The sequence below is a fragment of the Pongo pygmaeus genome, chromosome 1 (assembly GCF_028885625.2).
Source record: "Pongo pygmaeus isolate AG05252 chromosome 1, NHGRI_mPonPyg2-v2.0_pri, whole genome shotgun sequence".
Taxonomy (NCBI): domain Eukaryota; kingdom Metazoa; phylum Chordata; class Mammalia; order Primates; family Hominidae; genus Pongo; species Pongo pygmaeus.
Window position 1 is genome coordinate 160,050,366 of NC_072373.2, and position 24,158 is coordinate 160,074,523.

The following is a 24,158-nucleotide window of genomic DNA, read 5'->3' on the forward strand; positions in this document are numbered from 1 at the left end:
TCAACAAATTACTTCCTTAGGTAAAAGAAAGACAAGTGCTAAACTGCAAGCTATGGCAGTGTAGATAAGATAGATAACACAGGAAGCAGGGTTTTTTTCAACTGTTAAGTTATAGGGTAGTTCAAATTTCTGCCTTGAAACTCTGTGCATGAATAAAGGGATGGCTCAAGCCCATACCAAAAGTTATTTGGAAAGCTAGTGCCCTAAGGCAGAAATAAACACACCATCCCTAGTTAATACACTCTAATGTGTATTAGAGTCATGGGGTTGTAGGGTTGGGGGTAATCCACACTCTTCACATCAATTAAATCAAGATCTCTGATGAAGTTCGAGCTCTTTCGCCTTTAATTCTCTCTGACAATTTTATGCACCTAGGGTACAAAACTACTTCATTGTAACATCAATGTAACACTTACATCATAGGACTCATTAATGAAAAGGAAAATCCTAACACTATCTGAATGAGGCTTCACAGTTTCTAAAAAATGAAACACACTCATGTGTACATAAAATTGTAACTGCATCAGATTTGGTTATACTAAGAATTTCAGATTCATTGTTGAAAAGAAAAATAATTTCTTTTAATTTAGGTCTAACAAAAAACCCCACAATTTTTATCACAACTCAAACACTAACATGATGCTATATATGGCCTGAGAACTCAAACCCATTAGAACTTTTGATACAAGTTTCCCTACAAGGATCTCCCAGGCTAAACACAGACCCTAACCCAAGTTCAAAGCAAAATTAACAGGATATCCACAAGCAAGTTAAGCCACCTTGTTATACAGGCTCACTGTTGAATGTTTCTTAAAGAATACAGTGGTTTTTAGATGTGAAACACTGCTGGTATAAAATTTAGCAATGTTGCACCCGCAGTAGTAAAAAGAATGTTTAAGCAATTTCTCCTTAAAGAAATGGAAGGGGTCTTACTATGTTACCCAGCCTCCCACTCCAGCTTCCCCAATAGATGGGGCTGCAGGTGTGCCTCACTGTCAAGTACTTTAGCAGGTTTAGTAAGCTATGGCACTTCACATTTCTTTGCTGACATCCATGTTTCCATCACTAAATTACAAAGCTCTTTTAATGCTATCATCTTATATTCTTAACACCCAACACAATGCCCTGGGAAATAGCAGGCACTTAACACTTCTTAAAACTGACCTCTACCAATTCTTTAACACTTTTTATTGTTATCTTATTAAAAGAAATGACTCCCAAATATATTTTTAATAAATAGTTCTTTAGGAAAAAAACTACTGCCCCCGTGCTCTAATTGTATTCTTTATACTTGGTCAAGTATTCTTATACTTGAGTCACTTAAAGTGACTCATATTTTTTTTCCTACTCATTAATGGCATAGGAATGCTCCAATTATTTTGGCTATATCAAAACCTGTTAAGGTAGGGTACAGATTAAATATGAATTTGAATACTGTGAATAAGAAATATAATTTCATCTCTCTCCACTTCAAATGGCCTCCTTTAGATGGGTTTAAAACAAGTTTTTGTTGGTATCTGGGCCCACAATTACATTCTTACATTTCTTCGATTAAAATTTCTTTTTTTTTTTTTGAGATGGAGTTTCACTCGTTGCTCAGGCTGGAGCACAATGGCCCGATCTCAGCTCACCACAACCTCCACCTCCCAGGTTCAAGCGATTCTCCTGCCTCAGCCTCCCAAGTAGCTGGGATTACACGCACGCGCCACCACGTCCGGCTAATTTTTCTATTTTTAGCAGAGATGGGGTTTCACCATGTTAGTTAGGCTGGTCTTGAACTCCTGACCTCAGGTGATCCACCTGCCTCAGCCTCCTAATAAAATTTATCTTAATAAGATAATATGTTAATATAAGATAGAGGACTGATGCCTGAAATTAATTTTTGTGCTCTAAAATTCCATGGAAGTACTGCTTCCAAATATGACACGTATTTTACTCCGTATCTCTTTAGAATTAACATAAAGTAGGGAGAAATGAGGAACAAGATAGGGTAAAGTGAGTCCTGCATGCCACTTCTGTCCTCCAACTGCGGTGGTGTAGTTTTTAACAGTTCTTACGTGTCCTCTGAGGGATATTTCAGAATCTTCTAGGCTACACAGAGAAAACCTGAGATTTCCGTTGTTCACCTAAGGGTCTGTAGAGAATCTTTTTTATATGAAGGCCCAGATTCTTAACAAGGTATTCATGCCTACTAATGTACGAGAACTTCAGGTTTAGGCCACTGATATCAGCCTTCCAACTTCCACCTTCGTAGTGTGCTAAGTGGAGAATTTCGAGCTCATAAATAAAAGTATCTCCGAAACCCACAAAAGGAGGTGTGTGACAAAGACGACATTAACCTGAAAACTTGACTGCTGACCTCATGTGCCCCCTTCTCACTATGTAAAGAAATATACAATAAAATGGTGTATCGATTAAAACCAGTTTTTCTTTAAAGGTGCACTAAACTCTTTCCCTTACCTAATATACTAATTTATACTTATATAACCATTAAAGTATCCATTTTGGGTCACTGAAAAGTTACTAATGAACTTCAATGTATCTTCGTATTACAGCAGCCTTAAGTTACTGCATAACTGTGACATACTTCACTGGGATCATCACCTGATAAGCACTTTGCTGGGCAATTCCACTAAAAGAAAGCATGTGAAGATCTTACAAGTTACTTGGCTAAATCAGCAAACTCCTGATCAAGTGGTAAACGAGTCACAACTTGGGTTCAAGTTCTAGTTCTGACACCAGCAGTATGGCTTGGGCATACAAAAAATACCTATGTAAATTTCAGTTCACGAACTTGTAAAACAGGGTCAAAAACATTTTTTCCTCTGGGTTTGTAAGGATTGAGATACATTTAGAAAGCAACTTACACACAATAGATATTCAAACAATGCTGCATTTCCAACACGCATTTCAGAAACAACCAGAATCAAAATAACAGTTTAACAAACAGTATATGTGGGGTACACTGACAGATGCTTTCAAATAGCTGCAGAGCCATCATACTGTAGAGACGGTTAGAGTATCACCTATTGTAAAGATAGTATTTCTATTTCTCAGTGAAATTATAGGCCAGAAATTCTGGTTTAAAAGAAGGAATAAATAGATGGACTTAACAATGACAATGCAGGAAACCTCCTAGAGCAGGTTGTCATTGAAATGTCTGTCATAATCCCAGAAATGTTTCCCCAAAATAGGCATTCAGAACCGAAATGAAGAGTTTCAGTAGGTGTGGGTGAGGTTCAGTCATATATGTATTTTAAAGCACCTCATATTCTACAGGAGAGAAGTTGTTAAACTTAACCTGTCAACTGGTGACTGGTGCTATAGAAAAAAAGTAGCGTTAAGGAGAATAAAGCAGCAGCAGAGGTGCTTTATTTTACATAGGGTGGTCTGGGAAGGTTTCTCTGATTAAGGTGACATCGGAAAAACAAAAGTAGTTAAGCATGTCACAGATATGTCTAGGGGAAAAAGAGTTACAAGTGCATGTCACTGCCTTCTTGGGGGAAATCATATCGTTTTCCCTCAGTATCCATGGTTTCAGGACTCCCTGCAGATAACAAAATCCACAGATGCTCAAGTCTCTTATATAAAATGACGTAGCGAGGGGGAAGAGGTGGAGGAAAAATAAAATCATGGCATATTACCTGTGCACATCCTCTTGCATACTTCAAATCTCTTGATTACTTATAACACCTAATACAACGTAAATAGTTGCTATACTGTACTGTTTAGGGAATGACAACAAGAAAAAAGTCTGTACATGTTCAGTACAGACGCTCTCTCCTTATATTTTCAATTCACAGTGGGCTGAATCCATGGATGTGGAACCCAGAGATGAAGACGGCCAACTGTGTAGATAATAGTTACAATCACGTGACCTGTTCACAACAGATAGAATTTTATGTAATCTGAGCCATTCAATGTTATGAGTAAATGATTTTTGGAATGATGAACCCTGTGGATCACTGGGAAGTATATGCAACTTGTGCAAGTCAGATTAGTTTATTGAAACTTATAGTTAAAAAAACAAAATGCAACATCAAGTAAATAAAAGTAGCTATCTACATTACTGATCAAATGTAGAAGGCCACTAATAACATTTAACTTATTGTAACCTTGTACATTTTAGAAGACAAAATGATCTTGTATGTGGGAAGATAAACGAAGGAGTCAGAGTAAAAATGTGTCAATTTATCTCTCTTTCTCCCAATACGGGGAAAGGAGTCCTTTTAATGCAGAGTATCCCAGATCATATAGTTGAGGGAGACATTCTCAAGCACACACTAGCTGTCCTGGTTATGAAGGAACTGCTCATTTGATTACAAAACAAAAAGACTCTAGTCCATCACAACTTCCTCTAGTATACTGGTCATGCATTAGGTAAAAGATGAACCAGTATAATGCCTACATCTCTCTTACCTTTTTTCTAAATGCATTATAAAACTGCCTTCAGAGAACAGCACTTAAAAGTCAGCAACCATAACAACGTTTTTAACTTGTAGGATTGGAAAGAATTGCAGTAAATCGAATACCTCAAATATCCCACTAATAAAACTATTAAAATCACCCAATGTATCACTATTTTCTGCTATTTTACTGTTTATTAATTTTACAAGCTTAAAACAGTAAGTCTTGAGAAAACTGAACAACAGCAAAGCATCTATTTTTGTATGTTCATGTTATGAAAGCTGTTTGTCCTTCATTACTAAATCAAGTATCTGTCAAAATAACAGGAATAAAGATATACGTGTTTGTTCCCAGAACTCCTCATCATGCAAACTAAGTAAATCCTCTCTCCACACGTACATTTCCCTAAAAAATTAGAAACACACCAATTTGAAAACACCAATAATCTTGTGAAAGTATTTTAAGTGGAAAGTGATGAAATATGCTAATACTTAACAAATATCTCATTATGATAAACTTTTGTCAATTATTTTATTGAGCAGAAAGTTAATGGTTACATGTACCGTAACAGTAGATTCTTAGAGGATTCCAATTTCCTGTTTAGTATTTAAGTGACATCATAAAATTCTCAATATATGGTGTTTACTGATAATGACATTTGAATTGTCACTTCTCCACCAATAAGTCTTCCAAAAAGCACAAGACTATTATTATTCCAACTGTCTGTTTAAATAGTACACCTTATCTTACTTCATAGCTTCTTTTAACTATTTTTTACAATTAATCCACTTAATATTCTTGCGATAGAAATAATTTTCAAAATAAAAGTGAAACAAAAAGGATAAAGAGTCATACACTCTAATTCAAATTTCAACATTTATAAAAATCCTTCTCAAGAACAACTGTGAAATATCACAAATCTGTATATTATTCAAACAAAGGAAAATCTCTGGTTTATAACCCGTTTTTTGACATTATAAAAATTAAGTAATCAGGCTCACTAAACTAAGCGTCTGTCAAAAAGAATATGATCTTTGAATTATATTGCTGGGCCAGAACCACGTAACAGCAATAACAGTAAGTGAACAACCTACAAAGTTTAACACCAAATTAACACAGGCATGAATAATTTTGTTACCTTTCTTCCAAGAACGCAAAGAACAAATACTCAGTTTTTTAAAAAAGGGATTTAACCTATATACGACGTACAGAGTGCAGTTAGTCTTGCGTTAAGCCCCCAAAGCCAAACGACCACGTTGGCACAATTTAAGGCGGAAAAAAAAAAATTTCCCGAGAATAAGAGCCAGTGTTTCCTAATCCCAAAAAGCCCTGGCCCTGCCTCTCTGCATTTTTTTGTAGGCCTGGAACACAACCGTCTTAAGTAAATCCAACAGCCACCAGCCACTCAAGCAGCCTGGCCCGGGGAAGCAGCGACAGGGGCCTAAGGAAATTGTGCGTTAGGCCCAGGCTGAGGCGGCGTTAGCAGGAACAGTGATGGTGGACGATACTCACTCCGGCGGGAAGAGGCGCAGTTCGTCGATCTTGCCTAGGAAACCGAAGAGAGTCCGCATCTGCTCAGAGCTAGCGCTCGGGGAGACATTAGTCACCTGGATTACCTCGGTGCCGCCGCCTCCGCCGCCACCACCTCCGCCACCGGGCCCGCCGCTGGGGCCCGGACCTGCAGTGCTGGGGACGACGGTAGTGTTGCTCATGGCGCTGCTCGGGTTCTCGCTCCTGCTTTAACACATCAAACACACAACAAACAGTGAGAAGGAGGGGGAAGAGGAACCGGTTCGCGGGAGAGAGGAAGGTGTCCGATGCTACAGCCTCTGCTACTGCTGCCGCTGCCGCTGCCGCTGCCGCCGCCGCCGCCGCCGCTTCTCCGCCCCGCCGCACGCCGCGGGGGAGGGGATGAGAGCGCGCGAGCTCGAGACCACGAGAAAACAAACGGCCGCCCCACCTCGCCTCCAACCACGACACTAGCGGGCCCGAGCTCCCACAATGCCTTGCGGCGCAGGGCGCGTCAGCGTCGGCTCCACCCCGCGCAGGCCCAGCAGCCCTCGCGCGCAGGCCCAGCAGCCCTCGCCTGCAGCCCGAGAAATGCGAGGCACCGCGGTCTAGAGAAAGGTGTTATCCACCTTAGTCTCTCGTTTTTTTCTTCTTTTTCTTCTCTCGCTCTCTTTTTTTTTTTTGGAAGAGCGAAGAGGCACGTATAAACTTTTTTTTTAAAAAGCATTCATCCTCCTGCAAAAAGTCACTTCAGCAACTATTCTTACTAAATACTGCTCACGATATGTCTATATACTGATAATCATCTACAGAGCTATCCGATTACTAATGATATTTAAACCCAAGCTAAGATGCCACCCCACCACCACCAGTATAAAATGTCCCGAAATCTTCAATGTACATGAATTTTGGTAACATTAAATCTGTAACTAATTTGTTTTGTCACTTTCAGAAAAGATATATTTTAATATTACACTTATTAATAAGCGTTTTGTACATTCATTCACAATGGATGACTTTTTTTTTGAGACAGCGTCGCCCTCTCGCCCAGGCTGGAGTGCAGTGGCACCATCTTGGCTCACTGCAACCTCCGCTTCCCCTGTTCAAGCCATTCTCCTACCTAGGCCTCGCGAGTAGCTGGGATCACAGGCGCCTGCCACGACGCCAGGCTAAGTTTTGTATTTTTAGTAGACATGGGGTTTCACCATGTTGGCCAGGCTGGTCTGCAACTCCTGACCTCTGGTGATCCACCCGCCTTGGCCTCCCAAAGTTCTGGGATTACAGGCGCGTGAGCCACGGCACCCAGCCAATTTCACAATAGCTGACTTTGGAAACACAGTTTACAGTACTTAAATATATTCAAATATGTATTTCTAAAGAAAATACTGCAATTTCTCAAGAAAAACTTGTTTCACATACATATGCTTGCTTAAAATAATTTTGAAGCTTTTGACTATTAAAAAGATCCTTGCCTTAGTTTACAACCTCATCTGAACTATTCTCTCAACTGCATCCAGTGTGTAATCCAGTGACTTGTAGTGCCCCAAACATGACAAAAACCATAATATCTCTGTGCCTATATACAAGTTATTAATAACATCGCTCATCTTATCTGTCATCTTCTGTAGAGCATTCCTTCCCTCACTGCTATGACTTCTGCAAGCTGTTAGGGCTTCCTCTTTTCTGCTAAGGAACAGAAGATACATATATTTATTATTGACATGTATCACTCAAAGTTGTGAGCTTCCTGGGTCAGTCCAGAACCTGGCACAATGTCTGTCACACAGTCAGTCCCAATGAATGTGCTGGACACACGCACAAATATACCTTAATGACAATGTCATTTAAGACAGTTCACTAAATAACTTGACCTTGAATGTTTTTAGAGGTAAAAGTTTTAGATGTTTTGGAGGTAAAAACAAACAACTTGAAGCCTTACAGAATATCTACATTAGTGAATACCTCTTGGCACAATGCAGTCAAGATGCAATATGTGAGAGATTAGAGCACAAGGTTATTGAGATTTGGATGCAGAGCCAACTGGCTAAGTGACTTTCACTAGTGCTTATACAGAAAATGGATGGGTTGATTGAATGTGCGCCTCAGCAAAATTACAAATTATGGCCTTCATAGAAACCAACTAACATTAGCTAGAGCCTTTTCAGAATTTTAAAGAAAAGCATATAGCTGTCCCTCAGTATCTGTGGGGGATTGGTTCCAGGGCCCTCCCACAAATACCAGAACCACAGGATGCTCAGATCCCTTATATAAAATGGTGTTGTGTAATAGTGCATTTGATCTGTATCCATGGGTTCCATGTATGTGGATTCAACCAACCTGGGACTGAAAATATTTGGAAAAAAATTGATGGTCTAAACATGTACAGACTTTTTATTTCTTGTCTAACAACTATTTACACAGCATTTACATTGTATTATTATTAGTATAGAGATGATTTAAAATATTTGGGAGGATGTGCACAGATTATATACAAACACTATCCTATTTTACATAAAGAATTTGAGCATCTGTGTATTTTGATATCCTCTGGGGTCCTGGTATCAATTCCCCATGAATACTCACCTCAGGACTGGTACGACTGTATTTGCATATAATGTAAGCACATACCCTCATACTCTTGAATAACCCTTATCTAAAATGCTTGGGACCATAAGTGTTTTCGATTTTGAATTTTTAAAAAAGATTTTGGAATATCTGCATTATATTTACTGATTTAGCATCCCTAATCCTAACATTTAAAATCTGAAATGCTCCAATGAGCATTTACTTTGTGCCACGTCAGTGCTCAAAAAGTTTCAGATTTTGGAGGATTTTGGTTTTTTGGATTAGGGATACTCAACTTTAATACTGAATACAATGTAAATGCTACGTAAATAGCTGTTATACTGTATTTCTAAAACCTTTTATTTTTCATGTCATTATTTTTTATTTTTTGAATATTTTTGATAGGGGTTGGTTAAACCCAAGTATGTGGAACACATGGTTATGGAGGCTGATTGTACAACTAACTGCACGTCACTCATAAATGAGTATCTGTGAATACAAAGAATGGTAATTAATTTTCTCATTTTGAATCAGACATATGTAACTGCCAGTTACAGATACTTAATAGTTTAACATTTATTGTGAGTGCCTACTATATGCCACGCATGCTAAAATATTTGATAATAAAAGGACAAATAACAGAAGGTCAGGGTTCATGCCTTTTTCTTTTTTTCCTTAAATGTTAACACTTATTTATTCTCTGTGATGGGTACACATAAATCTTTCATATGACTCTACAAGTATGTTTGACATATTTCATAATTAAAACTACAAATTCAAACCAAAGAAAAAGGTAGTTGTAATAAAATCCTTTAAACCACCAGAAGCCAATTTATGTACAATAACTTACTGAACAAATAGATGATACTTTGCTATAGAGAAACTAAGTGGCAAAAAGTTTATTCAAATGAAGAGGATTTTAAAATATTTTATTTTCAAATCATTTAGCAGCTACCAAAAAAAAAAATTACTGAATTTAAAGTTAGAAGGCTGGCTTAAAATACCAGCCCTGTCGGCCAGGTGAGGTGGCTCACGCCTGTAATCCCAGCACTTTGGGAAGCCAAGGCGGGTGGATCACGAGGTCAGGAGATCAAGACCATCCTGGCTAACACGGTGAAACCCCATCTCTACTGAAAATACAAAAAGAGAATTAGTTGGGTGTGGTAGCAGATGCCTGTAGTCCCAGCTACTCTGGAGGCTGAGGCGGGAGAATGGCGTGGACTGAGATTGCGCCACTGCACTCCAGCCTGGGCGACAGAGCAAGACTCCGTCTCAAAAAACAAAAAACAAAAAACACACAAAAAAACAAAAAACAAACAAAAAAAACCCAGCCCTATCATTAAGCATGTGATTTGAGAAAATTTCACTTCATTTCTAAGAACCTGTGTCAGTTTGTCAGTCAAATGAAGAGCTGAATCATAATTTTGAAGATTCTTGTAGGTCTAATAGATTAAATAATTATGTTAATGTCTGTTTTGCATAGGAATAAGACATATACCTAAAGACAAATGACAGATATATTAAAGCAAATAAATATAACCAATCTATGACAGTTTTAAATCACTTCAGATTTATTTAGGCTCACAATTAAACAAGACTATAGAAAATATAGAATCTGGAGACAGGATTCATGCCTGCTGTTTCATTCACTGTATCTACAATATCATTAAGAGGCAGTCAAAAAACTCACAAATTTCTTCAAATATTATGTACCTAAATCTGTTCCAAGGATTTTCCTAGCTGCTGGAAATAGAGTAGGGAAAAGGAAGTGAATGTCCCTGATATCATAAAACTTCAAGTCTAGTATGCCAGACTTTCAATAAAAAAACAACACAGCCAGGCGCGGTGGCTCACGCCTGTAATCCAAATACTTCGGCAGGCCGAGGCAGGCGGATCACCTGAGGTCGGGAGTTGAGACCAACCTGACCAACATGGAGAAACCCTGTCTCTACTAAAAATACAAAATTAGCCGGGCATGGTGGCACATGCCTATAATCCCAGCTACTTGGGAGGCTGAGGCAGGAGAATTGCTTGAACCTGGGAGGCGGAGGTTGCAGTGAGCTGAGATTGCGCCACTGCACTCCAGCGTGGGCAACAAGAGCGAAACTTCATCTGAAAAAAAAAAAAAAAACAAAAAACCACAAAAAAACCCACAAAGATGAAAGGAGTAATGTGTTGTGATGAAATGAAATAAGACAGGGGATGGCGGAAAAAGTGTTATCTGCTGAGACCTTACTAAAAGGAAGAAGCAAGCCATTTGAATTTCTGGAGGAAGAGTATTCCAGACAGAGGAAATAACAAATTAGACCCTAAGGATAAGAACAAGTTTGAAGCTTTCAAGAAAAGAAGACCACTCTTTGTGAAGTGACTGCATTCCAGTTTATACTTCAGAGAGAGACTTAGAAATCTTGTCATGTGGAAAGCAAAGTGAAGGAAGTATGCACAGAGAAGGTTCAATTAGCTCATCTTTGGATGTAAGTAAGGGAAAGCTTCTAGTTATATATAAATGATCATTATTATCAATTTTATTATGAGTTAATGCAGCTGGGTATGGTGGCTCATCCCTGTAATCCCAGCAGTTTGGGAGGCAGAGGTGGGTGGATTGCTTGAGCCCAGTTGTTTGAGACCAGCCTGGCAACGCAGAGAAACCCCATCTCCACAAAAAATACAAAAAAGTTAGCTGGGTGTAGTGGTGTGCACCTGTGGTTCCAATTACTTGGGAGGCTGAAGCGGAAGATCACCTGAGCCTGGGAGGTCAAAGCTGCAGTGAGCTGAGATCATGACACTGTACTCTAGTCTGGGTGACAGAGTGAGACTTTATCTCGAAAAAAAAAAAAAAAAGTTAAATAACCTGTCATTTGGGCTATAAAGTCCCATTATGGAAAAGTGCATGATTTCTGATAGGCTTTTGAAACACAAGAAATAACTTACAGGTTCCCCATAATACTTTGAAGATTCACAGGTAGGACACGTAGGGAACCACTACTGTTACATTGAAGAAAAAAAAATTAACTGGTGTGTGATATTGGCAGGAAAGCATGTCAAATAATATTAGACAATGAGGCTTTATACACATCCGTAAAACAATACTAATCCTCTTAGTCCTAATGAACAAGCTTTAGTTCTTTTCCATCTCAAGCTTCTAAAAAGATCTTTGTATTTAGATGGAAGGTCTTTTAGATAAAAGAGAGCAGACAGGCCACACACGGTGGCTCACGCCTGTAATCCCATCACCTTGGGAGGCCGAGGTGGGTGGATCACCTGAGGTCGGGGGTTCGAGATGAGCCTGACCAACATGGAGGAACCCCGTCTCTACTAAAAATACAAAATCAGCCGGGCGTGGTGGCATGTGCCTGTAATCCCAGCTACTTGGGAGGCTCCTCGAGGAGGAAGAATTGCTTGAATCCGGGAGGTGGAGGTTGTGGTGACTCAAGATTGTTCCACTGCACTCCAGCCTGGGGTAACAAGAGCGAAATTCCGTCTCAAAAGAAAAAAAAAACAAAGAGCAGACACAGGTATGCATAATCGCACTACCCACTGGGAACCCTGTTTGCAGTTGGATAAATCAAGTCACTTTTTGTTAGCCACTTTTGTTCACAGTAATGGAAAAGACAGTGGAGTCCTCCCAATTAACACAATTTTGCAAATCGGCACAAGCAACAGGCCTTTTATGAAATTAGTTGTTAAACAGCTCTTCCCTCCACCCCCAAGCAAATACATTTTTCGAGGCTAGAAAAGGCAATTTATCAGTCTTTGGGTTTCTGATACCTAACAATATCATACTGGAACAAGTCCAGCATTAGACAAAAATCTACCATCACCTATGTGCTAGAAACTTTACAAATGCCTCATACAATCTGCTCAACTCTTGTAAGGCAGATGGCTTATCACTAAAGTATACTAAGGGAATGCATGCAGCAAAGGCTTTGTGAATGAAGATGGTATGTATTTGTTCCATTTAAGGGAAATTTGGTTGAGCAAACTCTCAAAGTATTTGGCTATAATTTCTTCCCCCTTTAGCTATAGAGAGCAATAAGAAGAACCTAGGAAATAAATTGCTGGTTACAAATCATTAAGTTTTAAAAAACTTATCTGCAGGCCAGGAGTGGTGGCTCATGCCTATAATCCCAGCACTTTGGGAGGCCAAGGTGAGTGGATCACTTCACACCAGGAGTTCAAGACTAGCGTGGCCAAAATGACGAAACCCCGCCTCTACTAAAAATACAAAAACTAGCTGGGCGTGGTGGCATGCAACTGTAGTCTCAGCTATTCGGAGGCTAAGGCAGGAGAATCACTTGAACCCAGGAGGCGGAGGCTGCAGTAAGCTGAGATTGTACCATTGCATTCCAGCCTAGGCGACAGGGCAAGACTCTGTCTCAAAAAAAAAAAAAAAAAAAAAAAACTTATCTGCAGATGTATTTTGATTTCTAGTTCTATAAATTAGATATTTCTACTGTATTTCTAATTCAATAAATTTACACAATTTTATAAATATTAATATCTATTTAAAAATCAAATTGTAAATCCCACGCTCCTATTGTTCATCTAAATGAAGGGGAGAGGAAAAAGATGAGTTAGCACTAGGGGACTGACTGACAGACAAAAGAACACATGGACACACATACCAGGACAGAAAAAAAGTCTACCTATGTTTATTTTCAAATACTTCTTTCATATCGTTTAATATATATTGTCTTCCAATAGCAAGGATTTTATACATATGTTTTTAAATTGACAGAGCAGGGTCTGTGAACACCCTAAAATTATAGGCAAAAATCTATCTGTGACCATTTTTTACAACTTTGTTTTATGACTAAATAGAGGAAAAAAGTAGTAGTCAGAGCATTAAGATTCTGGTTCTTGCATCGTATGCACAGTATTCTCAGCTACAGTGCAAATGTATTGCTTGGAAAATCAGAATCAATTTATTTGTACAGATTTGCTTGGCTTTTTTATTTAATCGGCTCAAAAGAAACATTTGGCTGGGGAAGCTCCAGACACTGATTTCTCAATACTATCTTCTATGTTATAAAAGATTCTTTTGGAGTCTTAACTGACAAAAAGCCATTGGAGGGAATGCTTCACAATCTTAAAAAATAAAAAAAAGTTCAATGCAAGAAAATATCCAGTAGAGTTATATGTATCTTTACCTCTAATAGTTTCATGCATTTTAATATGTTTTTCATAATCAAGGAATTAAACATATGCACCATTTGACCTTTTATGTTTTTTCCCCCATGCAGTAAAATTAACTTTCTCTTCATGAAGGAAAATTATTTTTAAAGACTTACTTAAAACTGGAAAAAAAGTGGAAGTGTACTCAAATCAGTACATTTCATTAATAAGACTGAATTACATTAATTGAATGCTTTTAAAACGACCTTCAATCCTCATAACACTTAAAAGGTGCTAGAGTGATTAATAATACAGGCCCTAGAGTCAAACTGCAGGGACTCTACCAATTAATTGTGTGAACTTCAGCTCATTACTTGGTGCTTCAATTTCCTTATTTAAACTAAGAGGGTAATAATAATGCCCACCTCACTGGGGTTGTTTTGAGGATAATAAGTGAGAATACTAATACAAATGCTTAGAATAAATTACTATTATAATGACTATTCTATAAATAAAGAAACTAAGGCTTAGAAAAGTTAAGCAGCTTGTCTAACATATAAAGCAGGTAATAGTAGAGCAGGGATTAAAAAAACCAAACCAGGTACTACATCACTCCAAAGCCTGTATTTCCACTATGCTGTACTGTCTCCTACTATGTCTTGTCATAATAAATCCAGAAAAATTTAAACTCACATGAAAGATATACCTCAGAAGAGTTAGTTTACACAGTGAGAACAGCTTCTTATTTAGATTTCACATTTTAACATAGGTTTGTTGTGGAATGTTAAAAATTATAAAGCAATAAGTTTAATGCTAAATATTCAAACTATATAAATGTAAAAAACATAAGCAGCTTCTATTCTATTCCCTGATTCTACTCCCCTATGTGTGTTCTCATCTACTGTAATAAATACTTCCTCTAATTAGCCACATGAGCTAATGTGTCCCTTATGTGAAAAATGGGGATAATGATGCCATTTGAAGTTTCTAAGATTAAAAATATGAATACAAAGCACTTAGCAGAGTGCCCAACACATAGGCACCCAACAAACGTTACGTGTCATTACAAGAAAGTCGGAAAAAACTCTCCAATTTCCTCATCTTTTCTTTTTAAATTTTTTTTTGAGGCGAGTCTTGTTCTGTCACCCAGGCTGAAGTGCAGAGTTCACAGCAACCTCAAACTCATGGGTTCAAGTGATCCTCCTGCCTCAGCCCCTTACCCCCACCCCTCCAGTAGCTGGGACTATAGGCTCACGCCACCACACCCAGCTAATATTTTAAACTTTTTGTACAGACAGCATCTCCCTATGTTGCCCAGGCTGGTCTTGAATTCCCACCAGGGCATCCCAAAGTGCTGGGATTACAGGCATCAGCCACCACACTTGGCTTTCCTCATCTTTTCAATTGATGACTAACAATAGTAATACTTGTCTTACTTTACAGCATTATTGTAAAAATTAAATTGATAAGAACCTACCCTATAAACAGTTAAGTTAAAGATATGAATTATACCATTATTAGATGCCCCTTCTCCTTTAAGAGGCTACTGCAATGCAAACATGACACCAACATGAAAAGACACAAACAACTGTACCTATCTTTGATTAATATTAAATTAAAATCAGGCATAATGGCTCACACCTGTAATCCCAGCACTTTGGGAGGCCAAGGTGGGTGGATCACCTGAGGTCAGGAATTCGAGATCAGCCTGGCCAACATGGCAAAACTCCATCTCTACTAAAAATACAAAAATTAGCCGGGTGTGGTGGTGCGTGCCTATAATCCCAGCTATTGGGGAGGCTGAGGGAGGAGAATCGCTTGAACCCAGGAGGTGGAGGTTGCAGCAAGCCAAGATCTCATCACTGCACTCCAGCCTGGGAGACAGAATGAGACTGCATCTCAAAAATAAAAAAATAAGTATTAATTAATTAATTAATTAAAAGTACCGTGACATGGGTCAGAACAAAAAAACTATCAAATAACCAAAGCATAAATTTTAAAAGTAAAATACTACTCACAACTTTACTAAAATTAAACAATTTTAGTTCCTAAAAATAAAGTACAGTAAGTAGTTTTTAAGGGCCATGTTTCTTTCCCCCAATTGCCACCCCAGTCACTTGAAACAATAAACTGTTGTTAGTTTCAAGCCACAATTAGCTCAGGCTGAAGTCTAAAGCACTTGGAGATATTGATCAAGTAATTATTTTAGGGGAATGATGAGATGGTAGAGATGTAGTATTTCTAGGAAATGAGTTAAAAAGAAAAGCAAAAATGTTAGCACCTCTAAGACGGCCATAAAGTTGTATTGATGGCTGATAAATTTAGTGTTGAGTGAAAAACATGTACCTCTAGAATGATGATGGCTGGGTTCACAGATTTGCATCATAGGTACCAAGTATTTAAATGTCCACTAGTATTTCAACACTCTGATGATGCATACCTTTAAAATATTTAAGTATATGTAACTGTGATATTGGAAAGGATGGAAAAAAACCAACCTCAAGTAGAAAAAAAAAACTGTGAGCAGTCTTGAAGGTATTCTGAAAGCTAAACTAGCACTTACCAAATTATGAGTATAAATATGTGGCCTAGAGATCTAAGTATCAAATTTTAAATTAACAATCTATTGATTGTGATTGTTAACAAACTACCAAATTATTCAGATTTTTCTCCTTAAGTTGACGTTAAGGATAAAGTCTCAGGGACCATGTCGTGTCTTATTAAAACTGTAGGCGAGCTTTGCTATACAAACAGTATTTGCCATTTATAAACATTTACTGTGTCTCCTTTTTTAAAGTAAATGAAATTGCAAGCAGAATCCAATTGAACAAAATTGTGGGTGGGAGGGGGTGGATATAAAGTCAAATTTTAAAATAGTGGATTTTGATTGAAATTGTTTTTAAAACAGACTTACTCAGTAGTGTATGTGTTAACATAAACATAGGGTTTGGTGCCCTAACTTTACTTCTGTATTACTTTACTAGTTTAAAGCCAAAAAAAAAAAAAAAATCATAAAATCCATACAATTAATACAAAATCTGAGACTTTAAGTCAGAGAACATATTAATCTTGGAAAAAAGAGCAAGAATACTGCACTAGCTTTTAAAGGTTAGGAGTAATAATCACTGTGAATAATAGGAAACACTTCCAGCTGATTTAAGAACCGATAAATAAATCTCAATATTATACTGCTTTTTTGAAAATGACATAAGCAGGATTGGTTTACCACCACCCTTGATTCAGTTTCTTTTTATAATATAATGAAATAAACCAGAAAACCCCCAAATTAAAAGCATTTTTGATAATTTTTTTTTTACTAGTTCTTCCACCTTCCAGCAAATAAAACTAACATTTAAAAAAAGCCCTCATATAAGAGGGAAAAAAATTTTTCCTAAATCTGGGGACTAAAATTTTTTTGTGTTGAAAGTGGAGAGAGCTGGGCATGGTGGCTCATCCCTGTAATTCCCTACAGGGTCTCGCTCTGTTGTCCAGGCTGGAGTACAGTGGCGCAATTTTAGCTCACTGCAACCTCTGCCTTCCGGAGTCAAGCCATCCTCCTACCTCAGCCTCCTGAGTCGCTGGGATCACAGGTGCATGCCACACCACACCCAGGTAATTTTTGTATTTTTGGTAGAGACAGAGTTTCAAGATATTGCCTAGGCTGGTCTCTTAACTCCTGAACTCATGGGATCTGCCTGCCTTGGCCTCCCAAACTGCTGGAATTACAGGCATGAGCCACCGTACCTGGCCAATCTCAACACTTTGGAAGGCTGACGTGGGAGGATTACTTGAGCCTGGGAGTTTGAGACCAGTCTGGGCAATATGGGGAGATCCTGTCTCTATAAAACATTAAAAAATTAGCTGGATGTGGTGGCATGAGCCTACAGTCGCAGCTACTGGGGGGCATGGGGCGGAAGTTGAGGCAGAAGGATCACTTGAACCCATGATTTTGAGGCTGCAGTGAGCTCTGCACTCCAGCCTGGGTGACAAAGCGAAACTCTGTCTTGGAAAAAAAAAAGTGGGGGGGGGGGGGCAGAAAATATTAGAATCAAATATTAAACCTCCTAGAGCAAGCTGTTTCACGATTCAAAAGTATATAAGAGAAGCAGAGAAAACAAAGAATATACAAATGCATTATTCCAAAGACAATGCACTCTCTCCATTAGAAAAAATTACCATATACAACTCCAGTAACAACATAATACAAATTTCAAAGCCACATTTGAAACTATCAGTAAAATGCAAAATATGTACTGCCTTCACTGAAAAGAAAAGAATGTCTTCTTGGCCAGGCATCGTGGCTCATGCCTGTAATTCCAACACTTTGGGAGGCCAAGGCAGGTGGGCTGCTTGAGCCCAGGAGTTTGAGAACAGCCTGGGCAATATGGCAAAACTTCATCTCTACCAAAAACAAAAAAAACAAAAAAAACAAAAAAAAAAGAAGCGAGGTGCCTTTAGTCCCAGCTAGTTGTGAGGCTGAGATGCGAGGATCTCTTGAGCAAGGAGGTCAAGGCTGCAGTGAGCCTGGGCAACTGAGTGAGACTCTGTCTCAGAAAAAAAGGAAAAACAAACAAACAAAAAAGAATGTCCTCTCCCAGCTACTCTTAAAGTTGGCAATGATAGCCCTGAAGGGAAAACAAATGTGAAATTGCACGTCTAAATTTTTAAAGAAAACTAAAATGTTCTCTCAATAAATAACTTTTACCATAAGATAGCAGCTCTCATACATAAGGCAATATTCTGAAAGATAAACACAATACAATTCAAAATAGACTAAATTTGTTACTTTACACAAAAAGAAACTTCCTGGAATGTCTGCAAAACAAATACACTTTGCTCTTACTTGACTCCATTTTATAAACAAATGTGCTTGCAAATCTGCACAAATTTACTCAATTTACCCTTACTACAATTTCAGACTTCGATAATCTATCCCATCAATTGTACCTTTCATCTATGTCTTAATAAATTTTAATGGTAGAGACAAGCTGCTCTATACTTTGATAACAGTCTTAATTTCTGTTATGGAACAAAACTGTACCCTTTGGCCAATGTGATTTTTAGGTTTAACATAAATTTGGTTTCTTCACTTTCTTTTCTCATTTAGCAAAGAAGCTTGAAGAGGGAAGCCTTTCATCACTTAAATAAAATGAATATAATAAATACTAGCTAGACAATTCCATTACAAAAGGTAGCTGTGCAGTAGTCTCCAGCCTTGACACAGGAGACATTCATTTCACATTATTTTAGTAATGTATAAAAAGTCAATTTTTCTAAAAAAGCAAATACTTTGACTTAAATGCCAGTGTTGAAAAAGAGTTAGAATCTTTGCTTTCAATGTATTCTCCTTAAAACAACTGAAATGGAGCTAATTCTCACATAAGTATATATAACTATTTTTTCATAAAGAAGCTCAATTGAAGTTGATTAGCTTTCAGTTTCCATCCATTTAAGACAAAACATGTTATTTTCTCTATTGCATTAGGTAATAATTTTTACTGTAACTTGCTCAATCTGCACTTACTACATAAATACAATACAGCAGGCTGGGTGCAGGGGCTCACACCTGTAATTCCAGCAATTTCGGGGGCCGAGGCAGGTGGATCACATGAGGCCAGTAGTTTGAGACCAATCTGGCCAACATGGCGAAACCCTGCCTCTACTAAAAAAATACAAAAAAATTAGCTGGGTGTGGTGGTGCGTACCTGTAATGCCAGCTTCTTGGGAGGCTGAGGCAGGAGAAATCACTTGAAGCTGGGAGGTGGAGTTTGCAGTGACCAAGGTTGAGCCATTGCACTCCAGTCTGGGTGACAGTGTGAGACTCCATCTCACACACACACACACACACCATACGCTGTATTACAGTAACTAGTACATTCTTACATGTGTCAGTTTATATCTATTGGAGTTTACCACAAGCATATGGCCACTGGGATTTTTTTTTCAGAATTACTCTTTGCCATTAAACAGAAGATACTTTCCTTATACAAGATGAAACAATGTTTTAATACAGTATCATTAAATGTCAACAATGAAATATTTAACTTCAAGAACAACAAATTTAAAAATTATACCTTGCTGTTATTTTTTAATAAATTGAACTAGGCAGGGTGTGGTGGCTCATGCCTATAATCCCAGTGCTTTGGAAGGCCCTAGATGGAAGGATTGCTTGAGGTGGCTCATGCCTGTAATCCCAGTGCTCGGGAAGGCCCTAGATGGAAGGATAGCTTGAGGCCAGGAGTTCAAGACCAGCCTTGGCAACACAGACTCGTTTCTACAAAAAATAAAAACAATTAGCTGGGCATGGTGGTGTGATGGCTACTCAGGAAGCTGAGGTGGGAGGACTGTTTGAGCCCAGAATTTGGATTTTGCAGTGAGCTGTGATCGCACCACTGTACTTCATCATGGGTGACAGAGTGAGACTTGGTCTCTCAAAAAAAAAAAAAAAAAAAGAACGAAAGAAGAATCTATTGTAGGGGGAGGGGTGGTTACTGTAAAATTTTGTACTCGAGCAATTCAGTTCTCCAAAGGTGGGTTGTTACTTCCCCAAAGGTAGGTTGTTACTACAAAAGAGAAAAAGGTGGTTCTTTAATAAAGAAATCTTCTTAAAAACAACTGAAGCGTCTCTTACAATGATTGCAGGATTAAAAAAAAAAAGCAAGTTGGGAATTATGAAAAGCCACTAGGGAAGTCATGGTGATTAAAAAGAAAGGTTTTGGAGACAGATCTAGGTTCAAATTCCCGGTCGTGCTATTCAGAGAAACTTGTGAAGTTGGGTACGTCTCTTTACCCCTTTTAGCCTCAATTTCCTCATCCGCAAAATTAGTCACTGTGTTAGAATAAGAAATAGCAAACAGAGGTATTATTAGCACTGAGCCTGGTATGCGCCCAATAAGGCAGCTATTACCATTCTGTGAAGAAAAGCTGACCAGGGACCTCATTAATAACCTTGCAAAAGCTGCTATGGTCGTTTTCCTTTAAAACTCGGGCTGGGCACGGTGGCTGACACCTGTAATCCCAGCACTTTGGGAGGCCGAACTGGGGCCTTCGCTTGAGGCCGGGAGTCGAGACCAGCCTGACCAACATGGCGAAACTCCGTCTCTACTAAAAAATAGAAAAATTAGCCAGGTGCGGTGGTGCGCGGCCATAATCCCAGCTACTGGAGAGGCTGAGGCAGGAGAATCACTTGAACCTGGGAGGCGGAGGTTGCAGTGAGCCGGGATCACGCCACTGCACTCCAGCCTAGGCGACAGACGAGACTTTGTCTCAAAAAAAAAAAAAAAAAAAAGACAAACAAAAATCCACTCTTTGCTTTTTTAGTAGGGTAACAACTATTGGTAACTTTCTCTTGTTCGATATTAGCGTAAACGGCTCCACAGAAATAAGAACAAAAAGGGTAGAGTTAAAAACCGAATTTTACAGGTAGCAATAACCTGGACTCAGGTAAAAGTGCGTGATGAAGAATCTGTCAAAGGGCCTTCATCCTAGCTTTCAACTATTCTACCAATCCTCAGTAGACCTGATGAGGGTTAGAATGGTATTCCCTGGCACATGCTTTTAAAACAAAATCATTTCAGGCCAAAGAAAAGTCTAGCACCCAGGATAGTACACACTAGGAAGGATTAATCTTAATAATTACTTGTTGAATGAATCAATAAGTTGTACATTTCAGATGAAAACTTTAATTTCCTAGGAAACACCGACTTATATTGAACAAAATTTTCATTTGCTATTATTCTGGACTCACCAAGAGCTCAAGATTCTAGTTTTTATCTTCAGTTATTTCAAAAACCTTATGCGGAAGGAATTATCCCCAAAGTAATGAAAAAAAGGAATGAGCTTTAAAAGCGGTTGAGTAAACTGCCTAAAGTTAACAGTTTCTAAAGTAAAGAAGCAGCTGAGATTTGAACTTGCTTTTTAGGGCTCAAAAACCAAAGCTGTCTGAGCTTCACTAAAGCTTGTACCACTACTTGTCTCCCTAAACTGTCTGATACGCAGAACATTTATTAAATTTTAAGGATTTTTGTTTTTGTCTTCTATGTTGCCAGTCCTTCCATCTCACATTACCTCCTTTGCTGGGTAAGCTATATACCCTCAATACAACGAGAATGGTGTCAGAATACAGGCCTTAAAAACAGAAAATTTGTTTTACTCCGTACGCCAGAGGTCTGGCGCCACCACCGCAAGCGACAAACACAGGCTGGGGTCCAGAAAGGCTGCCGACCGCGCCCAGATCTCAAGTTTCAGTCAAGGCCCAGGTTCAGACTAGGAGAGGGGAGAAGAGAGGGTTATCTTTCCCCACACCCTCGCCACGGTGGAAGCACAGAGGAGAAGGTTGGAGTCGCAGTAACAGTGCAAACAATAAACCCGAAAGCCCCTCTTAAGCCCGTTAAACGCACTTACTTGATTGAAGTAATTCCAGGACGCTAGGCCGGCACCGGCAACGGAAAAGGCTTCTCTGTCCTCCAGCCCAGGCGCTGGTAGTGACGACATCTGGACTGCGCCGCAGAGAGTGAAGGCCCAGCGCGAGGCCGCGAGCCCCGCGCCCAGAGCGCGCGCTCACAAAAGGAGCGGGCCATCCCAACGGCGCCACCTTTAAGCGTCACGGGTGGGGCTGCAGCTTCTGGACCTAGGACTTTCAACATGTCGCGCCTGAAGCGGATAGCGGGGCAGGATCCCCGCGCTGGTTTCAAAGAAGGTGGAAGAGACTGCGGTACCTCGGTACCCCAAGGGCTATTGAAGGCAGCGAGGAAGAGCGGCCAGTTAAACCTGTCGGGTAGAAACCTCAGCGAAGGTAAGACCCAGAGGTACGACCCTATTGTGTCTCCTGTCAGAAAGCCTTTGGCCCAGGCAACCTCACTTTTCTCTGGGCTGGCTTTGGGCCCCTTTCTCAGACTGCTAGCTAGAATTTCTGTGCTCTGATCTAATCCTTGTGCTCATTTCGACCGGTTTGGTTAGCCCAGTTCAGTTCCTTCCCAGGTTCCCGCAATCTCTGTTAAAGGGACCCTGCTAAAAATACGGTCTAAATTTAAACGGGGCGCTTTCTGGGATTCCCGCATTCTGTGGGATAAGCAACATAATATGTGACGAAACCAGCTATCAAATCACGGGCACATCTTTTGTTTCTTTGGCCCTTATTTTCCTCCTCTTATTGTAATCTTCAAGGGCAATTACCAAAGCTAAAATTATATGTTTTATCGGCCCCTTTGTGAACCTGCACTGTTCCCCGCCGAGACGCTCTTCTGTATGCAACTGTGCAGAGTCCTAATTACAAAGAATAATGAGTATATTTTCTAAGTTGAAGATCAGGATAGATGCCACACAGAGTGTTTGAATGTGGGGACATCCTGAGAAACCTGTTAAAGACCAAGAAGCACAAATCTGGCTACCATGAATGAATGGCCAGATGCTCTTCTGATTGTCGTGTGTGTGTGTATATGCGTGTGTGTGTGTAAGAGAGAGAGGGAGGGGAATGGAGAGATGGAGAAATAGAGCATTTTTCCTGTAATGTTTTTCTTCATTTATATTTAGGTTTTAAGACTGATTAAAACCTTCCATTTTCCTTCTAATGATTGCTTTCTTATTGTGACATGTATAAAGTAGATTTAGGCAAGCAAATGCTTGCTGAATGAATGAAAGGACATATGACATAAAATCCCTACTCCACCTAAAAGAATTTTTGATCAATGGGAACATACGCATTTTCAAACTACAGTTGTGCATATATACATACTTGGTTTCCCCAAAACCTGAAACATTTTTCTCTAAACTTGCATACCTAAGTATCATGCTAACATTCTGTTCTCTTAACTGTTTAATTTTTTAACAGCATTTATCACTATCAGAATTTATATCATTTATGTTTTTTGTTTTCTCTGCCCTCCAACCAAAAGGTTAATACCATGAAGTCAGTGAGCTTTGTTTTGTGCTTTGTTGTATTTCTATCACTGAAAATAGTGCTTGGTACATAGTAGAGTCTTATTAAATTTTGCGGAAGCAATAAGTAAGTGAATGAGTATTCTCAAATCATAAGTGGTGTGCTAGAATGTACTTATTGACTAGACTCAGGTGGTTTCGTCTGTTAAACTTTAAGAGACCACATGGATTCTGACTCTTAGGTCTGTGATGATATGGGTTAGAACTGCTTAGGTTATTGTTGTATAACCAGAACCTAACACTTTACCTGGTACATAAAATGATTTTAAATGGGTGAATAAACAGTATTTCATAGGAGGGAAAGATATAAATGGCAGAAACTGATGGTATTTGTAGCTTATATATAAAAAAGGAATCCCTGTTACTATAATATAGAAGGTCTTTGTCTGGCTGTATGTAGCCTTCAGTTTCATCACTTGTCAGTGAAACTTTGATAGGGAAACCACTATAATTCTGAACTATTTGTAGTTCATTACGGGGTCATGCTTCCTATCTTCCTATCTTTGCTCACATAACATTGAGATGGTTAATCACTCTGTGCCCTAATTTCTCATTTATTATGCAGGAGTCATAACAGGACCTATTAAGGTCTAAATGAGATAAAATGAAGTAAAGTGCCTGGTACA

The 24,158-nt window shown here is 39.0% G+C and overlaps 2 protein-coding genes across 12 annotated transcripts in view; one reads left to right on the forward strand and one right to left on the reverse strand.

Moving 5' to 3' along the window:
* The window catches only part of SRSF11 (serine and arginine rich splicing factor 11), a 46,393-nt gene extending 24,262 nt beyond the window's left edge, over positions 1–22,131 (reverse strand). For 4 of the 10 annotated variants that reach the window (XM_054483063.2, XM_054483034.2, XM_054483028.2 and 1 more), the window contains exons 1-2: positions 22,000–22,115; positions 5,920–6,141 (exon numbers count right to left, since the gene is read on the reverse strand). In XM_054483063.2, the coding sequence (XP_054339038.1) occupies positions 5,920–6,119 (200 nt within the window). In that variant the 5' untranslated portion in view covers positions 6,120–6,141; positions 22,000–22,115. Of the gene's footprint in view, positions 1–5,919; positions 6,145–6,367; positions 6,412–21,999 lie in introns of those variants that run through there. The other 6 variants (XM_054483081.2, XM_054483052.2, XM_054483019.2 and 3 more) reach the window with 3 other exon arrangements.
* The window catches only part of LRRC40 (leucine rich repeat containing 40), a 60,545-nt gene continuing 58,483 nt past the window's right edge, over positions 22,097–24,158 (forward strand). Inside the window, exon 1 of one of the 2 annotated variants that reach the window (XM_054482985.2) lies at positions 22,097–22,390. In XM_054482985.2, coding sequence (XP_054338960.1) covers positions 22,240–22,390 — 151 coding nt within the window. In that variant the 5' untranslated portion in view covers positions 22,097–22,239. The remainder of the gene's footprint in view (positions 22,391–24,158) is intronic. The other variant, XM_054482994.2, reaches the window with a different exon arrangement.